At 44.0% G+C, this 20525-nt stretch overlaps 1 protein-coding gene across 6 annotated transcripts in view; it reads right to left on the bottom strand.

The window, feature by feature from the left end:
• Positions 1 to 20525, bottom strand: part of IGF2BP2 (insulin like growth factor 2 mRNA binding protein 2) — a 162986-nt gene that overhangs the window by 9231 nt on the left and 133230 nt on the right. For 2 of the 6 annotated variants that reach the window (XM_068971070.1, XM_068971063.1), the window contains exons 8-12: positions 17229 to 17351; positions 16740 to 16875; positions 14251 to 14379; positions 3626 to 3694; positions 2652 to 2768 (exon numbers count right to left, since the gene is read on the bottom strand). In XM_068971070.1, coding sequence (XP_068827171.1) covers positions 2652 to 2768; positions 3626 to 3694; positions 14251 to 14379; positions 16740 to 16875; positions 17229 to 17351 — 574 coding nt within the window. Of the gene's footprint in view, positions 1 to 2651; positions 2769 to 3625; positions 3695 to 11949; positions 11953 to 14250; positions 14380 to 16739; positions 16876 to 17228; positions 17352 to 20525 lie in introns of all 6 variants that reach the window. The other 4 variants (XM_068971088.1, XM_068971102.1, XM_068971094.1 and 1 more) reach the window with 3 other exon arrangements.

Raw genomic sequence — 20525 nt, 5'->3', positions numbered from 1 at the left:
TCAGGGAGCTGATCCCACATGCCTTGTGGCCAAAAGACCAAAACATAAAGCAGAAGCAATATTGTAACACATTCAATAAAGGCTTTAAAAATGGTCCACATCAAAAAAAAGAAAAAAAATCTTAAAAAAAAAATAAAAGATCACTGGCGGGAACCCCTGTCTCTACTCCTAGATCCATAGGTGGCATTCAGTCCGCTCCTCGTGTGCCAGGGTAAATGAGAGTGAGAGAGCATGGGCACAGTGGCTCCCAGCCCTTATCCACCCAAACTAAGAAAGGCTAATTCCCGGGTCGTGTTGACCCAATCAGTTCTCACAGCTGCCTTGCTCCAGTTCTGAAAGAAAGTCATCTGTCCCCTACCTGGCATTCCCAGCCCAGCCTGGCACTCAGAGAGCCACACGTGTGCGGCTGCACTTCTGGAATGGCACTCTGCAGGCAAACACCCTGAGAGGACCTGCGATGAGGAACCCATTCTATGACTGAAGCAGACGGGACACAGAAAGATGGGGTGACCACCAAGATCACGGGTGAGCAGGGCTGGAGTGGGGCCTGGGAATTGTGTGTGACATTCTTAAACCTGCCATCCAGAGGCTCTGCAGGCTAAGCAGGTGATGAGGTCTCAGCTCTCGCCTGTGACGGACGCATCTCTTTCGTGTACCACACGGTCCCAGCTCAGCCTACCACCTGCCAGCACTGTGCTCCCACGTTAGCGTAAAGCTTGCCCCTGTCCCGGCGGCATCAGTGTGCCTCTAGGCGTGGCCCCTGAAGACCAGCAGGGCAGGATGGGGGTGGTTCTCCAGAGCAGGTGAGATCATCACCTTTAGAGACATGCTGTCAGAGACCCGTCAAGATAAAGAGAACTAGCAAAAACCAGATCAGTTTTAAGAAGTAGGAAATCTCTCTCCCAAATGCTTGGCTTCCCTGGTTTCCTCTCTCTCCTGCTGCTCTAGAGAGCCAGAGCCCATTCTGTTCCTGGCCCAGCCCTGTGGTCTTTGTCCAGCACAGAAGTCACACTACCACTCAATGCTGCTGGGATACCGAGCGACTATGGGGAGGCTCAGGGGAAGCCCAAGGGGTCAATCCTTCTCTACTTTCCTGGAGGCTTGCTGGAATGACTGGTCGAGCATTCAGGGTGCTACAGTGAGAAGACACTGGATCAGAGACGGGAGAGCCTGGTCCAGTCTCGGCTCTCATATGCTTTAGCTTTGTGGCCGCCGACACGTCAGTGCGACACTGGGCCCTGGTTCCTTAGGGGCAAGGGCAAGTGGAGAGTCACTGCTGCAGTCAGCCCCGGGGGTGCCCCGTAGCCTACAAGCCAGCAGGGCTGCTATCTAAGCCTTGCTGTGGCCCGCTCCCTCTTTCCAACTCACTTTTCTCAGTGGAAATAGGATTTAATGAGACAGCTCTTCAAGTCCTTTCTAGTTGAAATTGTTTCTGTCTCTTCCACTGCATCTCAGACCACAGGACCCGACACCTCAGTATGCAGCCAGCCCAGTGGCTGTCCACACCCTACCTGTCCCACATGGAGGGTGGGCCCAGCACAGCCTGTGGTACCTGGGCCGGGGTCTCACCTGCAACAAGCCTGCTGGGTGCAAAGGCTCTAGCTGCTCCGCCACTGGTCACCCCCCATCCTCGGGCTCTCCTCCAGTCTGTGCACTTCGTGGGTGAGACCAGCAGGGCCGCGAGGGAAAGTGCTTTACCTACGTAACATCCTGTCACGGTCTCACTGAGGCCTTGTTCTGTGCCACTCACTGTTTTTTTTTTTCCCTCTAGCACACTTGCTGTGGGAGAAATTCCAGCTCTTCTTGGGGAGAAAGTGTAAGCATTCTTTCTCTCCAAGTCATGAGACTTCTTGTTCGGAATTCCGGGTTGTCCCATGGCAGCGAATTATTTTACGTAACAACGGAAACTCTGTTTCCGAAAGTGTTTCATGAGGCTTGGGACGTGCTCAGCATTCTGCCCGTGAGTCAGCGCTGATAGCCCGGCTTGGACCAGGACCAGGACCAGGGCCGAATAATCCTCCCCTTTCAGTTTCTCTGACGACTCTTCCCGTTATGCTCTGGGAGGCAGGATGTGGGTATGGAACTGCAGCGACCTCGGAGCTCGGGCGCTGTGTGAATCAAGGGGCCTTCCTCCCTGACCCCTCTGCTCAGTGTCCAGGCTGCATCTCAGGCTCTGTCACCAGCTTTTGTCTATGGTTTCATCACTGCTTTTCAAAGAGCTTTTCATTCGAACTGTTTTGTTTCAAAGTTCAGGGGTTTCTGAAGTGGGGACTAACTAAGGCATCAAAGCACTGACAACTGCTGAGTATAAATTATCATTTCCCTCAGGCCCACAGTCCCTTCACTTAGGAGAATCCTCTGTTTTATCCTGAGGAGAGGAGGACAATGGTAGCCCAAGGAAGACTAGGTTGGCTTATGTGTTACTAGGATTTTTTTTCCTAATTCATTTGTTAGTTGAACAAAAAAAGGAGTGAGCGAGGAAGACACGAGTACATATGGAAACAGTGCTGCAGACAGGTTTTCCAGGTCCTCCAGGATTCTGCGGATGGTGTAAGAGTTCCCCAGGATGGACAGAAGGAATAAGGGGCATGGGCTAGGTGGGGGGGGGTGGAAGATGGTGGGATACAGATGGCTGTCAAGAGCAGCTTTACCTTAATGGAGGCCCCGGCGAATCTGGCCAGCTGTTTAATGTGCGCCCCTTTCTTCCCGATGATGGCCCCCACGGCCTGGGTGGGGATGAAGAGATTGACGATCTCCTGCTCTGGATACTGGAAGGACAAGATAAGACAGATGCCATCATTCCCCTGTGGGCTGCCTCCTCAGGCGCTCACCATTACAGACCAGTGGCCAGGAGCGACATGGACTCTCTGTTGCCTGGGGCACTGCAGGTGGGAAGCTGGAGGGATGAACCTGAATGGTGGCCGTACTATTAATAACTACCCTACAGCCAGAGTGCAAATTTCTGTCGAGCAGCTCCGAATGGTCTGCTCAGCAAGCTGTCTGTTCACAGGCTTTCTGTGAAGTTCAAACGTGAGTATCCCTTCTGGGTCTTCCTCCAAGGAATCAACAGCTCGTAAGCATACCGTGCTGAGGCACTTTGTTGGTGGGAATGCAGAGCTGCCCTCCCCATCCTTGGCAGGAGCGGATGTTGCAGGGGCAGTGGTTCACAACGAGACTGATTAAACCTGCTGACTGGGCCGCACAGGGACAGCCTAGAGAGACATGGGCAAGGGCGTTGGGGGCCCTTGCAGTCCTTGTCCATAGAGGCCTGTGGGAATGACACAGCCCACCTGCTAGACTTTGTTAAAGAACTTTGGAGACTGTTCTTTGGCCCAGCATCACCTCCTTAGACTGCTGATCACCTCCCCACCCCTCCCCACACCAGCTTCCAGCCACCTGTGGGGTCTGTGAGAGCAAGCGGAACGCTGACGGGGCTTCCTCCTGTGCGCTCAAGTGCTGGGTCGTCTCCTGTGCTGGCGCTCTGTGATTTCGCTCCCAGCGCAGCCTGGAGCCACAGGGCACAGCATGCGGACCCTGAGCACGCCCTGGCCAGTCTGCCGAGGACCGCGTGGCACTGGCTACAGGAGGGACGAGTGGCAGATGGAAGTCAACTGTGGGCACTTACAGAGTGATGGTGCGGGAACGGGCCAAACTGGTGAGGGGGGCACAGGCTGGAGAAATATCCGGAGTGGGTCTGCAGCAGGAGAGAAACATTCAGTCAGTGGGGCCCGCGAGGCCGCTCACCCAACTCAGGGAGGCAGGGCACCCACACGCAACCCTGGCTCCCAGCACATCACCGCGCAGCCCTGAAGGCACATCCCTCTGCAGCTCAGACCTCTGCTTCTTTCCCTGGCGGAGCCAAGCTCTGGGCTTCCCAGGAACCCACCAGGGTAGGGAGCCTGCACTCACACTTTCTAACCTAACCTCAGGCAGAGAGGGAGGGCCAGTGGCTTCTCTTTTCTGAGGAATTATGAACCATGGATTAAAGGACTAGAAGGTGCCAGGACAAGTCCAAGAGTTAGTCCAAACAAGCAAAGGTGTTCCTGGGGAAGTCAGATCACTGAGCTCCCAGAGAATCTCAGAAGGAATGGAGTGATGGAGAATAGAGGAGTTTAAAAGAAACTGACACAGGAGAGAAAATGAATGAATATATATATATATATGGGGAGAGGAAGCAGGGAACAGGAAGGCAGATGTGGTAGAAAAACACAGAGCTGTTAAGAAAACAGGATTCATTTTAAAAGTAGCTGCTTTTTATTCAAGGCCTGTGTCCCAGGCATTGTGGTAGATGCTTTATTCATAAACTCTCTCAATCCTCATAATAGTCCTGCGAGACAAGAATGCATCTGCTTTTATATATTTTATGGGTAGAACGTTAAGCAGAGTCAGCAGAGTCTAGTCACTGTGCTTTACACATAAGGCCAAGTATAATAAATGCTGACCTGCCTGTTACAGGAAGGGAGGTGGGCAGCTCTGGGACCAATCCCCGAGGGCCCATCTGTCTGGCAGTTGTCAGACACGATGAGGCTTGGAGTTAGTGGACCTAACTTCCATCTGAGGATCCTTGAAAAGATCTCCTGGTGTTCTCTGTCCCCTGAATATCCAACTGGCTTCTCTTGTTACAGAGCACAACATTGCCTTAGGAATCAAAATGTAGCTATTCCTCTTTTTGAGTTTGGGCAGTGGACTTCTGACCTCAGGGGAAAAAGAGATGTGAACACGGTGGGGAGCTTCCCCTAAGGGTGCTTGGGGTGTCCACAGCACCTGCAGGAGACAGAAGCTCTGCCAAAGGAAGGGAGTTCAGTTCAGTCGCTCGGTCGTGTCGGACTCGTTGTGACCCCATGGACTGCAGTACGCCAGGCCTCCCTGTCCATCACCAACTCCCAGAGTTCACTCAAACTCATGTCCATTGTGTTGGTGAGCCATCCAACCATCTCATCCTCTGTCGTCCCCTTCTCCTCCTGCCTTCAATCTTTCCCAGCATCAGGGTCTCTTCCAATGAGTCAGCTCTTTGCATCAGGTGGCCAAAGTATTGGAGTTTCAGCTTCAACATCAGTCCTTCCAATGAATATTTAGGACTGATTTCCTTTAGGATGCACTGGTTTGATCTTGCAGTCCAAGGGACTCTCAAGAGTCTTCTCCAACACCACAGTTCAACAGCATCAATTCTTCAGGACTCAGCTTTCTTCACAGTCCAACTCTCACATCCATACATGACTACTGGAAAAACCATAGCTTTGGCTAGTTGCCCTTTGTTGGCAACCACGCTGTGAAGCCAGCCTCTACTTTTGTAACGTGGAAAGAGGCTGCAGTGACACCTCATGGCCACAAGAGGGGGCTATGAGATCAGTGTTCTCCTGGCAAACTCCACTTTTGAAAGGAAGTTTGAGTGAAGATGTTTGGCTTACTTACTTGGTCCTGCCTCTTTCTTGAAGAACACCAAGTCGACTCTGCTCAGTGCAGGTCTCAGTTCTGGGCCATGGAGGGTTGGGAGAGAATTCCAGCAGCTTTTCTGCCCAGACAAATCTTTGGGGAAAGGATGTGTCTGCCCTCCTCTTACCTGGAAAGTTTTTCGTTCAGCCCTCAGCAGAAATAATTCTTTTGAATTGTGATTTGAGCCCCAAAGAGATAAACCACAAGGGTAGCTCCGTTTTGGGTTTAAATACTCCCAAGACAAATATGGTATCAAATTTAGATCTACCACTTGCGTTGGGGAGGGAATGAACTGTAAAAGGCTAAAAAGAACTGATTCCTCAGTCCTCTTTTTGTTCATGAGTTACAGCTGGAAAACCACTGTGGAGAAAGAAACCTGAACACAGCAATCAGGAGCTTGTTTCTAGCTGAGGCTCTGTCATTAGCTTTTGTGTCTGTAGGATGGTTTTTGGAGTCAGAAGCCCCAGAAGACTTGAGTCTGAATCACTAGCTGTATACAACTGGGGGTAATTTACTCAGCTTTTCTGAACCTCATCCACAAATGGATTTAAAAAGTATCTACAGCTTATAATACTATTGTGGGAGTTCATTCAACTGTTTATTCATTCATGCATAAGATATTTGAGCAAAAGCACTGTTCTAGGGGCTGGGGACACAGATACTAAGAAAAGGGTCACTGCCACCATGGAACTTAGGTTCTACTGGGGAGGCAGACAGTATATGAAAGAAATGAACAGGAGGACACGTGGAGGGGTAGCTGCTGAGATAAGCAGTGGGCTGGTGATTTCACCGGGAGGGTCTGGGAAGACTCTGGGAGGAGGTAACTTATGAGTGGGGGCCCACAGAGGATGTGGAGCCCCATATAAGGTGCCGGGTGAGAAACACTCTCAACAGAGTTCTCTGAGACACAGAGCCAGGACAGGAGAGGCCAGCATGGCAAAAATAACTGAGGCAGAATGAGACACACAGAGAGGCAGGCAGTGCCAGGTCACGCAGAGGTGGGCCTCGGTTTGCACTTGGGTTTGACCCTATGTACAACGGATGGCCCTGAAGTATACCACGTGGCACTCGATGAGGTCACCGGCATGGAGACTCCATCACTGGGCACCGTATGGCCTTCACTATTGGTAAATGAGCACTCATTTATCACACTTCCCATTCCCTCTACCCCCATGCTTACAGGGGAGGCCACAAGCTCAAATGGAAGAGGTGCTTAGGCTTAATGATCAAAAAGTAACCTGTTGAATAAATGTTCTCTTTAATGGGAAAGCAGGGTGTAGCCATTTGACAAGCTGGGGCCCCAGAGTGGGACAGGTGGTATGGAACCCTAACTCTAAAATGGCAGTTGAGCTTACTGTCTCAGTTTGAAGGTCCTCAGCTATTTCATTGGAGAAGGCAATGGCAACCTACTCCAGTACTCTTGCCTGGAAAATCCCATGGACGGAGGAGCCTGGTAGGCTGCAGTCCGTGGGGTCGCTAAGAGTCAGACATGACTGAGCAGCTTCACTTTCACTTTCATTCATTGGAGAAGCAAATGGCAACCCACTCCAGTGTTCTTGCCTGGAGAATCCCAGGGACGGGGGAGCCTGGTGGGCTGCCGTCTATGGGGTCGCACAAAGTGGGACACGACTGAAGTGAGTTAGCAGCAGCAGCAGCTATTTCATGAGGGAGAAGCTACTTTAAGTTTGATGTTTCAAAAGAATTACAATTTCAGATCTGGTGGGGAAAGAGATCATGCTGCAGGTGGTCCTAAAAGATGTGACCCCCAAAAAGAGAGGCCACAAGGGTGGGGGCGTCACTGTTATCCACTGGTTCATTTCAGATTCTTGGCTTGAGGGAAATTAGTGTCATCTTCTATGTCATCTTCTACGCTTGACCATGCTGGGGTAGTAGGGGGTAGATATCAAACTCTGGCCACCCGATGTGAAGATGTGACTCACTGGAAAAGACAAGACCTTGATGCTGGGAAAGACTGAAGACAAAAGGAGGAGGCGGCAGAGGATGAGATGGTTGGATGGCATCACTGACTCAATGGACATGAGTTTGAGCAAATTCCGAGAGAGAGTGAAGGACAGGGAAGCTTGGAGTGCTGCAGTTCATGGGGTCGCAAAGAGCTGGACATGAGTTACTGACCGACCAGCAACAAAAACATATCAAACACACTCATGAACATTTAGAATGGAGTTAAAGCTGGGCCTGCTTTTCCTAGAAGAATGACAGGGTCCTCAGTGCCAAGCTGCTGGGTATGACTATCTGATGCATCGTTTAGGTGACATTCTGAATCATAACGAAATCATGGAGCAGGAAGAGAGAGGGGTGGGAAGGGTCACAAAGAGGCAAGGGTCAGGCACACAAAATATTTGCAGATATACAAACAGCTTTAGTGTGATGACAGAGTGCTGTTACGAAGACGGCAGGTGCTCCTCCCTGGAACCAGGGACATGGACGTGGGGCAAGGGAATGGACTTGGGCAGAGGGGTCAGAGTCATGGGTAGAGCTGTTCAGGGTTCAGAAGGCACACACACTACCCTGGCTTGTCCAGTGCCTCCTTCCAGCCCCTGCCTCCCAGCCCTGTGTGCTCTCAGAGGACCACCTCAGGAGCTGATGGGGACCAGAGGTTGGTAAGCTAGAAAGAAGTGGAGCCAGGATTGGAGTACAGATCCTCTGTCTGACTCTGTGTTTCTAGATCTTAACCCAATGCTGCCCTCACATGGAACATTCCAAATTCACTGGTTTACAGGTGGGACCCACAGTGTATGTTATGATAAGGCTGCCCATATTAGAACCTTCTGCTGAGTTTAAGTACATGAATGAACAATTAAAACTCACTGGACATATACAGAGAATCAGCAGCATGGAAGAGGGAAGCAAAGCTAAGCAAGGCAAGCACATGACCTTGGTAAATTAATTCAGCAAAGAGGGAGAACTTTTTTAAAAAGTCTGCTTTGATATCTCAGTGAGATTTAAGAGGGCAGTGCTTTAATATGTGAGTACGACTGCTATGAGGAAAGCCAATCAGAGAACTAGATCATCACTCTTAGAAATTAAAAACTAGCAGAGTAAAAACTCAATAGAAACCATGTAAATAGAAGCATGCACCCTTCTGAAAAGGCAGTCAGTGCACAAGAAGGTTAACTCACCCAAAACAAAAGGAGGGACTCAGAAAGACATGACAAGTAGAGGGAAAAGATTACTCTCTCTCCAGAAAGTGTAAACTCCAGAAGCAAAAAAGAGGGAAGAGAAGCATACTAAAATTAATTACAGACCCAGGTTTTCTGAACCAGTGAAAAACCCGAACAGTCAGACTGAAGGGCTGACTCACATTTCTGATTTCCCAGGGTGAAGGTGAAATGCTACAAAAAGCAAAAAACTTACAGGCAAATGAAAAAAAAAAAAGTTTCTTACTGGTAGCAACTTATCTGAAAAGCAAAATGCTACAAGTATTGCTTTAAGAGTTCTAAAGGAACTATGGCCCTGGAATCTCTAACCATCCAGTTGTGTGAAGGGCAAAAAAGGGCATTTTCAGATAAACAAAGGCTTAGAAATTATACTATTTATGTGCTATTCCTGAAAAAAAGTTATTTAAGGAAGTACTCCAGAAAAAGAAACAAAAACAAATAACTCAAGAAATGAGAAGATATGGAACACAAGAAACCATTTGCAGTGAGCAGAGACCAGTAAAATTTAGCTAATTCTAAATAACTCTGAATTATGAGATTGTGTACTGACTAAGAAAGAAAATTTAATAATTTGGACCAAAGTTCCAGATTATTTCTAGAGTAATATAATTATAAAAATACATTAAACAAATATCTGTTAAAAATAAAGAATTTTAAAAAGTCATAATCATAGTGGGAACAGTAAACTGCTCTCAAAATGTAATAAGTCATAGAGATAAAAAATAATTATATAGAGGCTACACATCATCAATTAAAAGCTTGATTTTACAGCCATCAACACAACTTTTAGTCCATTAGAGAAGGTATATCTTTCCAAGATTCCTGGTTTCCAAAATCTGATCAGGCATGAGCAAGACCACAAAAACCAGAACTGTTTCAGTAACATTCTTTGAGAGGAAAGTACAGGAAACTATTGTAAGATAACAAAAAGGGAACCCTTAACTACTAAAAAATTAAAAGAAAACTCCCTAATAAATTTGATTAAGGAAAGAGAAAACACAGTATGTGATGTTAGGAATGAAGAGTCACAAGTTTTGAAGCTTTAAAAGGCAATAGATTGCTTTGTACCACTTTGTGTCACTAAGTATGAAAAGAGAGATGAATACTTTTACAGGAGAATATAAATCAACAAAACCAAGTCAGAAACATATAAGAAACTGAAAAGATTATAAATGATCTTTCTCCAAACAAAAGTGCTAGGCCCAGAAGTTTTATGGATGGATTGCATTAAATCTTCAAGGGACAGAAAATTCCTACATATTCTCAATTTCCCCAAGTATAGTATAAGTTGACTATCCTTTCAATTCAATCTTTTGAGGAAAAAAAACAACCCTGGTGTTGACACTGTCAAAGATAGTATAACAACTGCGGTGTAGACAAAACGAGGAACAAAATAGAGGCCAGGAATGAGACTCAGTGGGAATCTGGCATACAACAAAGCTGACATTTCAAACTGAGTGATGCACTGGAAAAAAAATAACACTGGATCCCTAGCTCAATGTACAAGTTAAGAGAAACTGCCTATGAATTATAAGCAACAATCCCCCCAAATCAACAACTAAAAATGATGTAAGAAAACCTGGAAGGATAACTCTTAGATAGCAGGCAGCTTTTTCTTAGCATAACATCAAAGGCCAGAAGTCCATAAAGGAAAACAACACTGATCTAACTATCTTAATTCTTAAAATTTCTGCATTAATTCTGTTGAAGGAAAATGTGAAAATTAAAAAGAAAAATGCATTCCCTTTTGATGCAGTAATTGCAGTCTTAGAATTTACTTCTAGATCTGCTCACACTCTTATGTTGAAGGACATTCATTCTGACACTATTGGTAGCAGAGAAAGCCTAAAGAAAACCCAAATATCAAAAAACAGCATGCTCCGTAGAAAAATTACAATAATTTCATACAACAACGGAATCAAAAAGCCATTAAAGAGAATTAACTCTAGATATGGAAAGACGCTCCTAATAAGTGAGAAATAAAGCAACAGTAATTCACTATATGTGGCATGATTCCATTTGTTTTTGAATAAAATGATTATATATATGCTCATAAGACATTTTAAAACATAATAATACTATACTTCTGGGGAGTGGCAGTTGGGTAAAATTTGGGTAAGAGAAGGAAGGCTAAAGGGAAACATTTACTATTAACTTCATATAGTAGTTCACTTGTTCAAAAAAGACCTATTTTAAATTACTATGGCACAAGACACCACAAATAAAGCAAAGAGAAATGACAAGCTAGTGGAAGATATTTACAACATGACAAATGGTTAACAGCCTTAATATGTAATTAGCTGTTACAAATCATTAGGAAAAAGATGGGGGGAAATGACAATAGCAACTAAGATTTATATAGCAATTACTGTGTATGGAGTTTTACTTATATAATTACCCTGACAACAATTGCATGAAACAGAAAGACATGGAAATGCAAAGAGGCTAAGTCTCTTGCCCAAGTTTGTTAACAATAACAAGTGGTATAGTGCAGAGATTCAAACACAGGTTGTTTGACTCCAGATTCTATACTGCCTCTCCACAGATTGATAGGCAAGGGATACAAAAGGACAATTAATTAGAGAGGGAGAAAAATGTCCAATAAGCCCCAAAGTGCTTATTACGAGTAAAAGATACTCATAATAGTATATTTTAAAGGATCAGATTGCAGGGCTTCCTTGGTGGCTCAGTGGTAAAGAATCTGCCTCCCAAAGCAGGAGACACAGGTGAGATCCCTGATCCAGAAGATCCCACATGTCGTTGAGCAGCTAGGCCCACGCGCCACAACGATTGAGCCTGAGCTCTGGAGCCGGGAAGCTGCACCTCCTGAGCCCACATGCTCCAAGTATGGGAGCCCGTGTGCCCCCGAGACTGCTCTGTAACAAAAGAAGCCTCCACAATGAGAAGCCACACAGCACAGCCAAAAATAAACAAATAAAAAAATCATTGTTAGAAAGTACCAGACTGCAAGGGATAATTACATTGGTAGTGAGAGTACAGAAGGAAAAGAAAGCCTCTGTGTCACATATCAGATAAGAAGGAACAGTAGTATATTGTTTATGTATCAAAATTTATATGCTAATAAATAGAAAAAGATCAACATTTATATTTTTATATACTTATACATTCTTTGGCTCAGCAATTCTATTTCTAGGAATTTATTCTGAGAAAATAACTGGATAAAAGAATCATGATATATATACAAGAATTTCTATTGTAGAGTGAAAATTTAGAATATATATCATCTATATACTTAATATATATGTATATATACATTGTATATATACCCACACACAAATAAATAGAAACACTAGCTATTTCGAGATTAAGAAAAAACTTGCTCCTGTACCATTTGCTTCTTAAATACTATGCATGTATTACTTTTATAACCAGAAAATGATAAAAATGGTAATTTTCATATATACATGCATACATCAAAAGCTTCCAGCATTGGTACCTCAATTCATGCATGTGTGAGCCACCTATAAACAGGTGCACAGATCTCCTGACCTTCGGATGTTGACAGCAAAAGCACTGGAGTTCTGTGATGTATAAAAGCAACCAAGAAATACCCTAATTCTTTGAAATTTGAATATCTAAGTGACAGGAAGGCAGTAATATTTTATAAATATTTGAAGGATCTCCACCACTCCACCCTCCCCTGTCCTTCTCAGGAGGTCTGGGTCCACCTGGGAAGCCCTCAAGCCTCCAATTCAGGGTCTAGACCCTGCAGCGGTGGGTAGCAATGCCCACCTCTATGCCCTCCCTGTCTGCTGTAGCTGTCAGAGAGAGAGAGGTCTGCAGGAGCTGTACTGCTGCAAAGTTGGGGCAACTGTGTGCTTCAGATTAGAAGCTAATCTTGATCAAAGGGTTCAAGATCAGAACTACAGGGCTTTTAACTTGAAAATATTTTATTTAAAATCTGTTTTATAGAGAACAGAAACTATTTTCGTAAAAATCACTATTCTACATAGTAAAAAAAATCTCAGATGTAAAGGAAGCTTTCCAACTGGCAAAACCTATTTTCAAGTTTAGAAAATATTCTGCTATCATATGAAAAGTTCTCTTCTTGTTTTTCAGTTCAAGGATCTCTGAATTTTTCTGTACAGAGCCAAATAAATATTTTAGGCTTTGCATATCTCAGGGTCTCTACTGCATCTACTCAACTCTGCCATCACAGCAGAAAAGCAGACAGACAATGCGTTTAATAAACATTCATAGTTGTATATATACACAAAAATAAGTGGTGGGCTGGATCTGGCCTCAGACTGTCATTTGCTGAGTTCGATGATCAATTTTAGAAGAATTTTCTACTGTATTACATCTTTTTTTCTCCCACCATTTATGTTACTTAGGTTGACAGAGTAGTGTGACTTTCAAAGTTATCACTGGTGGAACGGTACCTATAATCTTTCTTTCAAGAAATGCCATGTGTCTGAGGCCAATTCACTGTCCTGGGCTCAGTCGTTCTCACATCTCAGCAAAGATGGGGACACACACTTCTCAAAGCTATTCTCCCCCCTTAGAGAACCTATATGACTGTGACAGCTGCCAGTTCCCTCCTGCCATATTCCCAGCTCCCTCTAAAGCTAAGACAGACAGACAGACACACACACGGCTCAATATTGGGCGCTATCCTTTAAGGGAAAATGTATATAATTCTAAAGAAATGGTATGGAGAGATTTAAAAATGACTTAGAAAAGCTGTATATAAACATGGTGACAGAACGTGCATGTTCTTGTGACTAAAGATGTGGGTGCCAGTTCATTTCCCTATTTTGTTGGCAAAACAGCACACTGAGTTCACCCTGTCTCTACAGCTAACCCAAAGAGTTACTCAGAATTCTGACACTGGGAAGCCTACGATACCAGAGTCCACCTCTTGAAAGAAAGAGGTGGTTAAGCTAATGTTCTCCAACCTGATTCTTGCCATTTAAACAGTATGAACACTGGAAGAAAATTAGTCTTCTTAAAAAATAAGTAGTATGTGTGGAGAATTAGGAATGAATTAAAAAAAAAAAAAAAAAAGCTGTCAAGTATCCTGAGCCCTAATTTGGTAACATGTTGATCTAGAATGATGCTTGTGGATGGGGACAAGTAGAAAACACATAACATTCACATTTCTTCTTCTGCTATTAATTATGATTCAAACAATAAATACTTACTGAGAATCTACTAAATGCCAGGCATTGTGCTAAGTGTCTAGGAATAAACACTGTGTGTGCTATTTTCTTTTAAAAAACTATTAATAAAATATAATGCACCTGAATTGTAGACCCAGGTTAGAATTTTATACATGAGTCATCTAGGTTCGAAAAATGTATTTAATTAGTAAGTGAACAACACTCATGAAGGCTCTTATTTGCGCTAACAAATCCTTTTTTACACTGAACAGGCTTCTAGCTAATGAATTTGCTAGCAGTCTCGTTCTTTCCCAGATATGATATATACTATGTTTAAGAGCACATATTTAAAGGATGGTTTTAATCTGTCCATTAGGAAGAAGTCCTAAGAACTGTTGAATTCAGCCCTTATGAGCACGGCCTCCAAATGAAAGCTTTGGCTCTGATTCAACACAGCAGAGAAATGCCGCTGCCTAGAGGAGTATGAGCGAACCCCTGAAAGCTGAGCTACTTACAGCGAAAGGGTGGTAGGGGGGAGCGGGGGGAGCTCCTCGGGGCCCTGCTGGTGGAGGCAGCACGGAAAGTCCTGTTGAAAAGATGCCAAGTGCGCTCAGGTTCAACCCCGGGATCAGACTGGCTTGTTGCTGGGAATAAAAATGGAGAAAAAGTTGAGGGGAGGAGACCAGAGAGGCCCAGCTTGCCTGGGTCAACCTCCATCTCTTGTCTGGATGGCATCAGCGTCTCCCACTCAGCTCACCCAGGCCCCGGGGACCTCTTCCTCACCCTGCTGCCGGGGCGGGCTCTCCAAGCCTCAACCGGATGGTGGCACTCCCTTCAAAGCTTCTCTGCTGCTTCGAGTGTCTACACATCTTAAGCCAGCAATGAGGCTCTTTCTGGGGACCCAGGCCACCTTGCCAGCCTCTCCTGCCAACCTTCACTCCCACCCTGCCCAGTCCTGCTCCTCTCTCCCCTCTGGATCCCCCACACACATTGTCTGCTCTGCAAGAACTGTTGCTTGTCTCTGTCCTCGCCTGGCTACATCCTACTCATCATGCAGGTTTCACCTGAGCTTAGGTGTCTGCTCCTCAAGGAACCTTCTTTCATCCCAAAGGCCTCAGCTCAGGTGCCCTTTCTGCGCTCTCCTAACACACTCATGTTCCCCTAAAACAGCAGGCATCACATAGTATTTGAATGACCTGTGTAATTGCCTCTCCGCCTTTCAGACAACAATTTCCTCATGGACAGAAACTGTCTTGTTTAGTGCTGTGAGCTCAGTGCCTGGTACATAGTAAGTACTCAATAAATATTTGCTGAATGAATATGATTAAAACATGTTGGCTGAGTAGTTTTTCCTAACTTCATCCAGGGAAAGATCAGACCCCTCATTAAGATACCACACGTGTAAACTCTTAGCCATGTTTGGAATGGTCCACAATTTTGGCTTGTTTACCATTCAGCTGCCAGTTTCGTGATCATCTTGCTTGCTTATTTCACATTTAAACATGGGGATGCTCACACAAGCTGCCCTTCAGAGGCAGAGGGATAATGTATCTCTCACCCTGTTCTGTAACCAACCTGTCCTACCACTGCCTCCCCGACCACCGAGCAAATCTCTAACATTTTCTCTTTGCTCATCTGTGGCTCTAGGGTCACCCAGTAACTTGCCTTCTTTTTGAGCGTCTGGAACGGGAGAGTTAGGATCTTAGCCTTTATCCCATTCATGTGTGAGAGCTGGTGGTTTTGTCCTTCACCTATCAGTGCATGACTTCAGCACAGACATGAATGGACCTAAGTGAGGCACATGCTCCGGGGAAGATGTCTGGAATACCCAGAGTCTTTGCAGCACTTCCGGGTGTTCACAGAAAGAGCTTATCGTTAAGATATCAAGATCCCCAAAGAAGAGAACGAGATGAGTGGATGATACTTTGACAGACAAATACACACAAATGGGGGGAGGGAAGGTCACACTGCCGTCGTCTCCTCACCACGCTCACCGTGTCCCGCAATTGTCATGTGGGCCGCTAAGGTGGCACTTGGGGTGAGGCGGGAAGGTAGTACTGACCTGAGGAAGGAGGTCCTATGGCAAGTGCTGCAGTGAGGGAGCTGGGGCTGCGTTTCAACCACCTAGTCCTTTCTCAACATTTAGTCCTCTGTGAAATGTTACAGTCTGGGATTTTCTTCCAAGTCATCCATTGGGAGTGGGGACGTGGATGAACGTTCAAATGAAGCAAAACAGGCCATGAATGGAAAACTGCTGAAGCCAGATTATGGGCATATGAGAGCTTATCATAGTATCCGTTCCTGTTTCGTATATGCTAAAAAGATCATTATCATAAAAAAATGAAAAAATTTACTCCTCTGAGCTGAGTTTGTGCTTTTGATTAAAAGGACAAATATTTTTAAGATTTCTGAATGAATTTCAGGATGGTGTCTCCCCACTATAAAGTTGAAACCAGGTAGTAATAACAGGAAGGACAAACCCAAATCAGTCTGCTAGAATTATTAGAGTCGAGGTGGATGACAACATTTATTGGACAATCTGAAAGGACAGATCAGTGACAGATGAAAATCAGAAGTTTTTTTTTAAATTTCAAAGTAGGGGGGGAAAATCTCACTTTTCTAACATAACAGCTGTCGTGATTTTTATATGCAGCCTTCTAGTCATTTTGACTCATATTATTTTATATACTTAAAACTCTAGGTATATATACTTTTATATTAATATATTTTCTTAATTAACAATATGGCATAAGCAATTTCTGATTTAAAAGTCTTCCAAGCTGTGATTTTAACGGCTTCACACGATTCTGTCGAGTGTACTTAGCATATTTTACTAGTTTGCCTCCTGATTACTCCAGTGCCCTTGCCCCCAAGAAGAAAGGCGTAACCCTGTACTCCTAAAGTGCTTCTTCACTTTCCGAATGACAATTATCCTTAGAGAGGCGTGGGTCCTGCCTGACAACACACGTGAAAACCAGTGGAGAAGAAAGCAGTCAGCACTTACATTAACAGCCAGCATATCATTTTCAAAGGCCTCACGCAGCTTCTTCATAATCTCTATTTCGGCATTGGCACAGGCCTCAACTGTGCCCTTCACAGTGATGGTTCTTTCAGGGTTGTATATGCTCAAATCCTGCAAGCTGGCCACCAGGAAAAAGAGAAAAATTTCCTTTTTTCAAAAGGAAAAATAAAATCCCAGAAGGGTCACACTCAAGTCTTGGTGGAAGAGGCAGGGATGGATACCCTCACCTCACACTGTGGCACAGAACATCTGCCATCCTATCTCAAAACTTTGCAGTGACTTAGATGATATCAGTAGAGAAGGTCTGACTGGGAACTACTTATGCATTTGTTTTGACAGTGCTGAAGATAATTATATGATTATCTTATGATTACATTCCCATTATAAGGAAAAGCAGATGAACGAGCTGGACATATCAAAACGCTCACATTCTCCATTACTGGGCACAGTTAATTGGAACAAGTGGCTTACGATGAGATTGTTATCTTGGTCCCTGTCTCATGTTCAATTTTCTTCAAATTTCTGCCTTCTTTTCCAATCAGTCTTCCAACCAAGCCATTGTGGGCCAAGATCTTCAGAGGAATCTCTTCAGCTCTAAAAGAGACAAGCAACAATTTGACATTTAAGTTGAACACAATGGTTGACTTAAGAGCTATTGTTGTTGTTTAGTAGCTAAGTCATGACCAACTCTGTTGCAACCCCATAGACTGTAGCCTGCAAGGTTTCTCTGTCCATGGGGTTAAGAGCTATCACCCTCCTTATTTCTTATAAATAGAAGCTGTTTCTGTTCAGCTACCAAGTGGCCATGGGCTTTAGGAGAAGCTGGGTTTCTCACTAACTCTAGCGCATGAATTCTGATTAACACAAGCCAGATCATGTTAATTTTACTCCCTTGTTGTGACTGGTTGGGAATAGGTCCATGAGAGAGACTGGCCAATGAGGTATCAGAAGAGGTCTGTAGGGTGGCTTTAGGAAGGTTCTCCTTGCTCTTAAAAAAAGCACAAGGGGTAATGACATCAGTCAGATGGCAGACTAGAACTACAGGTCCTCCTATCCCTACAGAGACACCAAGTTGACAACAAAAGATAGGCTAAACTCTCTGAGAACTCTAGAGATCAGGGGAGAAACTATACCACCCAGGCTTTTATAAAACCGAAAAGGGACTCCAGGAAAAGGAGTAAGTAGTTCTGTGGCATTTGGTATGCCTTTCGTGCTCCTTCCCCTACACAACATAGCAAAGGGAAACTGCGAGGAGACCCTCCACACCAAGGCCCCTCCCCGGGACAGAAACGAAGGACTGGACAATGAGTCCCACATTCTGGCTTGCCTGGGGGCTGCCTGCGAGATAGGTTTCTGTCTCTCCTAACTTAGGGAGCTGCCAGCTGCTGAAAACAGAGGTGTATAGTGTGTTAGAGCTGCAGTTCCACAGTCAGAAGCCAGGAGGAGAAAGAAATCAGAAATGGTTTGAGAGGTCCTAAAACCTCCAGCCAGGCTGATTAGTGAAGGTCTTCCCCTGAACAAAGCCAGTATGCAAAGATTCTGACAGGTGATTGCTTTTTCTGATGCCCAAATTCCAGCAAAAAAAAATTATAAGCCATAGAAAGAAACAGAAACATGGTCTAATCAAAGGATCAAAATAAAACTCCAGAAACTGACCCTAAAGAAATGCAGATCTATGAGCTACTTGACAGACTTTAAAATAATGATCATAGAGATGCTCAATGACCTAAATGAGAATACAAACAACTAAATGAAATCAGGAAGGTGATGCATGAACAAAGTGAGAATATCAACAAAAGAAAAAGAAACTATGAAAAAACAACCTAACAGAAATAATAGAGTTGAAAATGTAACTGAGATATTAAAGTGACTCAAAAGCAGATAGGATCAGGCAGAAGACAGACTCAGAAAACTTGAATATCAGTCATGTGAAATCATCAAGTGAAGAGAGAAAAAAGAATTTAAAAAAAAGTAGAGACAGGATAATGGGCTATGGAACACTATCAAATCGAACAAGAAATGTGTCATTGGAGTCACAGAAGGATAGAGAGAGAGACAAGGGAGAGACTAGGAAATAGGCAGAAAACTTTCCAAATCTGAGGAAAGAAATGGACACACAGATTTAAGAAGCTCCAAGAACATCCACCTGGGATAAACCAACAGACAATCACACTGAGACACATTATAACCCAGGTGTCTAAACTCAAAGAGAAAATCTTGAAAGCAGCATGAGAAAAGTGATTAGTAACATGCAAGAAAGTTTCCGTAAGATTACAGTTGGATTTCTAAGCAGAAATCTGCAAGACAGAAGGGAACGGGATGACATACTCAAAGCACAGAAAGAAGAAACTATCAACCAAGAATACTGTATCTAGCAAAACTGTCTTTGAAAATGATAGGAAAATTAAGACTTTTCCAGATAAACAAAAGTCAAAGGAGCTCATTACTCCTAGACCAGTTCTACCAGAAATGCTTAAGGAGTCTTTTAAGTTATGGGCCAAAGAACTAAATAGACATTTCTCCAAAGAAGACACATGGATGGCTAACAAACACATGAAAAGATGCTCAACATCACTCATTATCAGAGAAATGCAAATCAAAACCACAATGAGGTACCACTTCACACCAGTCAGAATGGCTGCGATCCAAAAATCTGCAAGCAATAAATGCTGGAGAGGGTGTGGAGAAAAGGGAACCCTCCTACACTGTTGGTGGGAATGCAAATTAGTACAGCCACTATGGAGAACAGTGTGGAGATTCCTTAAAAAATTGCAAATAGAACTACCTTATGACCCAGCAATCCCACTGCTGGGCATACACACCGAGGAAACCAGAATTGAAAGAGACACATGTACCCCAATGTTCGTTGCAGCACTGTTTATAATAGCCAGGACATGGAAACAACCTAGATGTCCATCAGCAGATGAATGGATAAGAAAGCTGTGGTACATGTACACAATGGAGTATTACTCAGCTGTTAAAAAGAATTCATTTGAATCAGTTCTGATGAGATGGATGAAACTGGAGCCGATTATACAGAGTGAAGTAAGCCAGAAAGAAAAACACCAATACAGTATACTAACACATATATATGGAATTTAGAAAGATGGCAATGACGACCCTGTATGCAAGACAGGACAAAAGACACAGCTGTGTATAACGGACTTTTGGACTCAGAGGGAGAGGGAGAGGGTGGGATGATTTTGGAGAATGGCATTCTATCATGTATACTATGATGTAAGAATTGAATCGCCAGTCTATGTCTGACGCAGGATACAGCATGCTTGGGGCTGGTGCATGGGGATGACCCACAGAGATGTTATGGGAAGGGAGGTGGGAGGGGGGTTCATGTTTGGGAACACATGTAAGAATTAAAGATTTTAAAATTTAAAAAAAAAAAAAAGGAAGAAAACTGAAGCAGATCTTCTGCAGAATTAAGCAAACTTAAACATCCCAAATGTTCATTTTTATTATGAAACAAGTTATGAAATAAAAAAGTTACACTAAAAAAATAAAAAAAAAATGAAAAGATGGTTCAACATACAAAAATTAATATAATATATTATATTAACAGAATGAAAGACAAAACCCACATGATCACCTCAATTGATAAAAGAAAAGGCATATCAGATACACTGAAGAAAGTAAAACAGAAAGAAAAGTCATGGGCCTTTGAGGCTATGATTCAGCTGACCCTGTGGTCATTCTCACATAATAAGGACTTCTAATTATGGGACATCAAAACTGTTTATTACTTAGGCCATTCGT

This window comes from Capricornis sumatraensis, chromosome 1 (assembly GCF_032405125.1).
Source record: "Capricornis sumatraensis isolate serow.1 chromosome 1, serow.2, whole genome shotgun sequence".
In the NCBI taxonomy this organism is placed as follows: domain Eukaryota; kingdom Metazoa; phylum Chordata; class Mammalia; order Artiodactyla; family Bovidae; genus Capricornis; species Capricornis sumatraensis.
The sequence above is the reverse complement of the archived record's forward strand: the minus strand, read 5'-3'. Positions and strand labels throughout refer to the sequence as shown.